This window comes from Diospyros lotus, chromosome 12 (assembly GCF_014633365.1).
Source record: "Diospyros lotus cultivar Yz01 chromosome 12, ASM1463336v1, whole genome shotgun sequence".
Taxonomy (NCBI): Eukaryota; Viridiplantae; Streptophyta; class Magnoliopsida; order Ericales; family Ebenaceae; genus Diospyros; species Diospyros lotus.
The window spans coordinates 1,610,856-1,617,679 of NC_068349.1; the positions used below are offsets into that span (position 1 = coordinate 1,610,856).

Sequence of the window (6,824 nt, forward strand, 5' to 3'; positions counted from 1 at the left end):
CCCGTTCGGGTAGTCCGGGGGGGTGGGGATATCCGGGCAGAGGTGCTTACAGCAAAGTTCAATAAACAAGTAGTAATAATCCAAAGTTCAGTGTGTAAGTAGTTACATTTTTAAAATTCACTAAATGTTTGTTAAATTTTCTTAGATTGAATTAGACATATGAGCATTTTCTCAAATGTAAGGGGTGATAGACGGTTGAATTAGACATATGAGCATTTTCTCAAATGTAAGGGGTGATAGACGGTTGAAATTAAGCAAAATTTAGTGAGTATATATTAACAATTTAAAGTTCTTTGAATAAATAATTACATGTTTAAAGTTTATTAAATATATATTAAATTTACCCAAAGGTAAGACATATCTCAAACTTCGCAACTAAAATAAAAAATACGTGAAAATATCTAAACTACTAATATATATGTTCAACCTACTAACATTAAGAATATATATATATATATACACATCACTAAATATTTTCATAATGTTTATTGTCTGAATCCATCCAGAATAATACTTCTCTAAGCATTATTTAGATTTTTGAAATTTTATTATTTCCTATTTGGGTCAGTGGTTACATATTATTCTACTTTTTTTCTAGTTTTCTCTCTCAATTTATCAATTAATGTCATTTTCCTCGATTTAAGAGTATATTTGATATTTTATGTTTAACTAATTTACAATAATAGAATTTAATATAAGATTAATGGGGCATTGTGGTTTTTCTTGGTCATGTAAATTTAATTTTTGTCTAAAAAATAATGTTAAAAAAATTTGCAATTAAAAATAAAAATTAAATATCTCAAATTATAAATTTTAAAGAAATTTAGTAAATTTTAACCTTGGTCTTATCCAATCATAATGATGAAAAAATGATATGTGTACGGGACGTTGAGAGGAAACAATATGGGGCCTACTGGTGGGGGCAAAGATAGAGCTAGTTCGTATCTCAGCTTTTCTAACATTTCTCCTCACATGCCCTCTCACACATACAAAGGCATTGTAGTGTGGTGACGTGTCACCCCGCACATTATCGCCAGTTAAGGCTGTCCATGTGGCCTTAACTTCTTCCAACATTGTCAAAACAAAATTAACATCAATGATGGAGATATTTTAGGTCTGTATGGACTTTTTCCGTACAATAATAGAGGTAGTAGGTGACATGTTATAATGGATGACATTTTGTTATGTTTTAAAAAATAAAATAAAATACTATTTCATACTTGCTTTTATCCCTTACATTTTTTTAGCAGCCTAACATTGAAGCAGTGAACAATTATTTGTGCAGCTTGACATCCCAGCTGGCAACCCCATCACTTTGGTCGCCAGCTGGGATATCTAATTTCAGTGGGACTGAGAAAGAGGCAGCTGATTTGTTCCAACACAATGTCCAAGGATTTGATGAGGGCTGATAATAACTCGAGTTAGGCCAAACTCAATCTCAGGTCGATTGATTTTAGTTTGGCTCGTAGCTCGGCTCGAACTCGATATGAGCTAATTTTCTTAGTTCGAGCTTGGTTCGATGATAATTACGAGCTGATTTGGCTCGGCTCAGCTCGAAATTGACTATTACCTTACTTTTATGTATATATATATTTAAATAATATATGTGATATATATAATATATATTTAAGTAATATATTTATAAAATTATTAAGTATATATTTATATTATTGAGTATTAAGTAATAAATATTTTTTTATTTAATAAATTTATAAAATTAATATATATATATATATATAAGTATATTGAGCTAACTCGTGAGCCAAATGAGTCGAGCTAATAATAACTTAAACTCGGCTAATTTACTAAATGAGTCAAATATTTGAGCTCAAACTTGATTCATTTGTATCATGAGTTAGCTTATTGAGATAAATTTTGAGTCGAGTCTTGAGCCAGCTCACGAGTAGCTCGGCTCATTACCAATCCTAATGGAGAATGACGCTCAATCTTGGTTTGTACACAAATCTCATTTATCGACCATGCTACACAAACAAAATAGTAAACAACTTAATAGACAATTTTAAGAAAATTACATATCTAACCCTCAATGTAAAAGACAACTTTACCCTTGACTTCTTTCTCTTTCTTTCACTCTCATCTCTCACTCTCTCTTTCACTTTCACCTCTCGGATATCCATTATCGACTTCTCACTCTCTCTTTCACTCTTACCTCTCGGAGACCCTATTATCAAAATTGCATTTCCTTTATGCTTTCACTACATCATCTATTCCTTTTGATGTTATATGTTGCAATCTTTTTTGGTAGTTTCATTGTATTTCTATATTTTTAGCTCGCTTTAGATTTCTTACTCTTCAATTGGTATGCTTTTTTGCCACCAGTTTTTCACATTTAAAAACTTCTTCCAGTGTACAAAGCACTCTAGAGAAAAATGGACACTTAGATAATCCTTTGAGAAGTCCATAACTTTTACAAGAATTTTTGAAATCATGTACCAAAAAGAACTTCTCAAGGGCTTGCATTGACAAGGAAAAGAAATACACAGCTTTATCTAAATACAAAATGACCGAACAATCTCCAAAGATTAAAAAGAAAAATTTGAAGGATCAACCTTTTTCTAGAAAACATCAGAGAAAGGCGAAAAACCTTATTCAAATTCCACTGGTTTCAAAGTAAAATTTTAATGTTAGGCATTCAAATACTTGGATTTGTAAGAATGTTGCATGCAGAGCTGCTTTGTCTATGAAAATAGGGGCATTCAATGGCAAAAAAGACGGTAATGGGTGCTTCCGCCGGCTATAATAAGGGTTTCCTAAGTGAGTATTTTAGAGTGAAAGAGAGAGACAATAAGAGTAAAAGAGAGAGTTAAGAGTGTAGATTCTACATTTAAGAGGATATTCAAAAACTTGAAGTTATTCACCAAGTTATCCACTCTTTTGTTGGTATAGCATTGTCCCTCGTCCACTTCAAAAGCCTGTTTGTTTGGGATTTGATCATGGAAATGATCCCACCTGGAAGAACTAGTGCAACTGACCCCACCTAAAGGGCCTACTCCACACACAATGAACACGGGAATGCAAGACCAGCTGTATTTATAGTGGTCTAATGTTAAAGTTTATCAAAGCTGACAGACAAATCTTACAAGCGAGAGCTAGCGAACGGACGAATGGACGGTTGTGTGCTGGTCGAGATGGAAGCCATGCTCGACGAGCCCGGCAATGGTCGGAGTCAAGAAGAGATCAAAACGTCCATCTACAAAGTCCCTTCCTTAATCTCAAACGGTAACGTGAAAGCCTACCAGCCCCGAGTGGTGTCGTTCGGGCCGTACCATAACGGGGAGCCTCACCTGGCAATGATGGAGGCTCACAAGAAACACACTCTCAGCAACTACATCCAAAGATCAAGGCGAACAATGAAAGAGACAATGAAAGACATCTTTGACAGCGTAAAGAAAATGGCTCCAGAGTTGATGGCCTCGTACGATTCTCTACCCCCTATGTGTCCAAAAAACATTGATAAATTCGTGAAATTGATGATTTTGGATGGGTGTTTCATGCTTGAAGTACTAAATGTCTACCAATGTGAAGATTATTATTCCGAAAACGATCCCATCTTCAGTCGACATGGGGAGTTCAATGTCATGCACTTGATTAGGACTGACATGTTGACGCTGGAGAATCAGTTGCCAATGTCGCTTTTGCTCGAGCTCAAAAAATGTATCCTAGAGAATGATGATGAGGTATACATTGTACTCTTTACTCATTCTTTTTTAAACATTATTGAGATTTAAAAGTCACTCACTAATTAAATTCATAAGATTTTATATGAAATTTGGACTACATTAGAATTGATCTAAATTTGAGATTTTTACACAATCAAAACAAAAGTAATTATCTCAAGACTTGATCAAAAATATACCATTCCGAGACTTACGTTAAAAAAGAATTTGAAAGATAACCTATAGGCATGTAAGAATAACGGAGAATTAATATCATACATCTGGCTGATCCCTCGAGATCTTTCTCTATCTTTTGAGTTGAGCTTTATAACGAGGATCATGAAAGGAATTAGTTGGCCCAACCCATCTAGTTGATTTCTCTTACTTTTGCAAGTCTGAGATTAATTTAGATTGACATTATGAAATTATTATAACATGTGACCTAAAGAAATCTTGAGATGCCTGCCTTATGTTTCTTCGTAATGGAATTGGATTGATTGTTGAACCTTAAATCCTAAGTATTGTCTCATATTTAGGGATTATCTTATTAGAATTACCTCTAAAAAAAGACTTAACATACAAGTACTTCAAAACTTTCTCATACTTGAACTATGCTTCTAATGATTATTCTTATTTTACCCTTGAGAATATTTTTGGTGCCTATTTTCTACACTACTTAGGCTATTTTATCTTATTTATCTTCAAGTAATTCAAGAGTACAATTTATTCAAAATTTGGAATTTTCGTGCTAATTAGGTATTCAAAGTCAAATCATAAATTGATCAGGAGTTTGACTTTTTGAAATAATTTTTGTGACCTAACACTTTATCATAGGTCTATTTTCTTATTTGTTCTAACATTATCAATAAGATATTATTATATTTACTTATAAATAAGAGACTCTTTATACATATTACTATATCAGTGTCAAACACTACAACAGGTACACATGGCGTGTCTTGACACTTTCTTAAATTTTTTTATGAGGGGATAGGAGGGGACATTTGCACGCGTGTTATTTATTTCTTACTCTTCACTTTTATTGACTAGGTAATTACATGATTATTTTGTTTTTTCATGTTTTGATTGCATGATGATGCCTAATTTTCATATCGTTTCTTCTTCTATTCTCCATAACATCGACTAGATATCTGATTGTTAACTAAAAAATATTAAATTTATTCATTTAGAATTTGACTTTTAAATTTTAAATGTATATTTACTACTTCTAAGTATACTTTCTAAATCTTTTGAGACTTTATGTTTTAAAATATAAAACATTATTTTATTAATTAGCATTTCTCCACAATGTCATGTCTTACATAAGCAGCATGTCTGGTGTTCTGGTGTCCTCATGTCCCGCGTACTTGCTTTACCCCTCACATTATTTGTGCAGCCTGACATTGAAGACTTGAACGCGGATATACTCTGGTTTCTCAACAATGACGGCCAAGACTTGAGCAACAACCCTCTGGGCGAATGTTTGCACGTGCTTGACCTCTACCACGAGAGCCTACTACTCCACAGAGACAACGAACACGAAAATGCAGGCCCCCAATCTCCAGATCAAGGAGCCGCCCCCCCAATGTCCAGATCAAGGAGCCCCCCCCAATGTCCAGATCAAGGAGCCCCCCAATCTCCAGATCAAGGAGCCCCACAAGGTCCAGATCAAGGACAAAGAAAGAAAAAGACAAGCGGCCACAACGTCGTTCGCCCAGCCACAGAGCTTCGCGAGTCCGGCGTCCACTTTGAGAAAAGCGAACACAAAGATCTCACGGACATTACCTTCGACCCAAAGGGTGGCGTCTTGAAACTTCCCAAGTTCATAGTTGATGACTCTACTGAGTCAATTTTCTTGAATCTCATAGCCTTCGAGCGTTGCCACCCCCCCGCTAGCAGCGACATCACTTCGTTCGTCGAGTTCATGGACCACATCATCGACGATGGTCAGGATATCAAACTTTTGAGCTCGAAAGGGATTATCGACAACTTTATTGGGACCGACAAAGAGGCAGCTGATTTGTTCAACAGAATGTCCAAGGGTTCGGGCTTTGCGATGAACGACAAGCTTTTAAAGGCGTACGATGCTCTCATCAAATACAGCAACAAGCATAGGAATAAATGGCGTGCCACTCTATTTCATACTCACTTCAAAAACCCGTGGGCAATTATTTCTCTCATTGCTGCCATCATTCTCTTATCTCTTACTGCAGTGCAAACTTTCTTCACCATCCGAAGTTAATTTGAAGTGTTATTTGTAAAATTTAATGACATTCATAGATATATATAATAGATTAACGTACGAGTATTATTAAAAGTCTTTTGATTAAGCAGTTTGACCGCTTATACACTAGTATAGTAGGTTATGAGCTTAATAGTTTTTTTTTTTTTTTTTATTAAAGTGTTTGACAACCCTTAATAGCTTATAACCTATTAAGCTTAAAAATAAGCAGTGTTTAGAAAAAGCTATGCTTCCCCAATTTTTTCAAAACGCTGCCCTCAACTTATTTGTGTTGACCAATGAAGTGAGACTTTGCCTTCATAGATTTAAACTATTTTCAACTATACCCCCACCATCATCATCTGAATCAATTGATTCCCCGCCGTCTCTCTCCAACTCCTCCTCACCATCGCTACCTCCCTCCAGCTTCGGTCGTATCCTCCAACTCCTTCGTTGTCGTTGGTCATCGCCTCCAGCCTCAATCGTCGTCGGCCATCGCCCGCCGCCTCCTCTATCCTTGGTGACTCCCCAATCGTTGCCTAATGTATGTTTTTACAGTGTGTGTATATATATATATATTGTATATATATTATATATATTAATCTAATGGCAACTTGTTTGAAAAAGAAAAATAAAAGGTGTGTAGATATATATATTGTATTAATATATTTTTTAATAATTATGTATAATTTTATATTATTTAATATGTCTATTTTTATCTTTTTATTAAGTTTTAATAATTTATTAACTCTTTCAAATCAAACAAATAACAATTTAATTGATAGTTTAAAAGTAAATTTATTTAAACATATTATCAGTTTAAATATTATCCAACTTAAAAACTTTGCACCATTTAAAAGCTGAGCAGTTTTTAAGTTGTAATTCGAAATGTTTAGCCAAACATGTCCTAAAAATATTATAATTAA

General features: G+C 34.3%; 1 protein-coding gene across 2 annotated transcripts; it reads left to right on the top strand.

Moving 5' to 3' along the window:
* The first annotated feature begins 1,734 nt into the window (after nt 1-1,734).
* On the top strand, nt 1,735-6,046 carry LOC127786669 (UPF0481 protein At3g47200-like). 2 transcript variants are annotated; one of them, XM_052314218.1, is made up of 3 exons: nt 1,735-2,775; nt 2,908-3,698; nt 5,074-6,046. In XM_052314218.1, exons 2-3 carry the CDS (start codon nt 3,126-3,128, stop codon nt 5,917-5,919), a joined length of 1,419 nt encoding a protein of 472 aa, XP_052170178.1. In that variant the 5' UTR covers nt 1,735-2,775; nt 2,908-3,125; the 3' UTR covers nt 5,920-6,046. The 2 variants fall into 2 exon arrangements, with proteins under 2 accessions (XP_052170178.1, XP_052170176.1); XM_052314216.1 differs by having other exon boundaries at nt 1,735-3,698.
* The last annotated feature ends 778 nt before the right edge of the window (nt 6,047-6,824 follow it).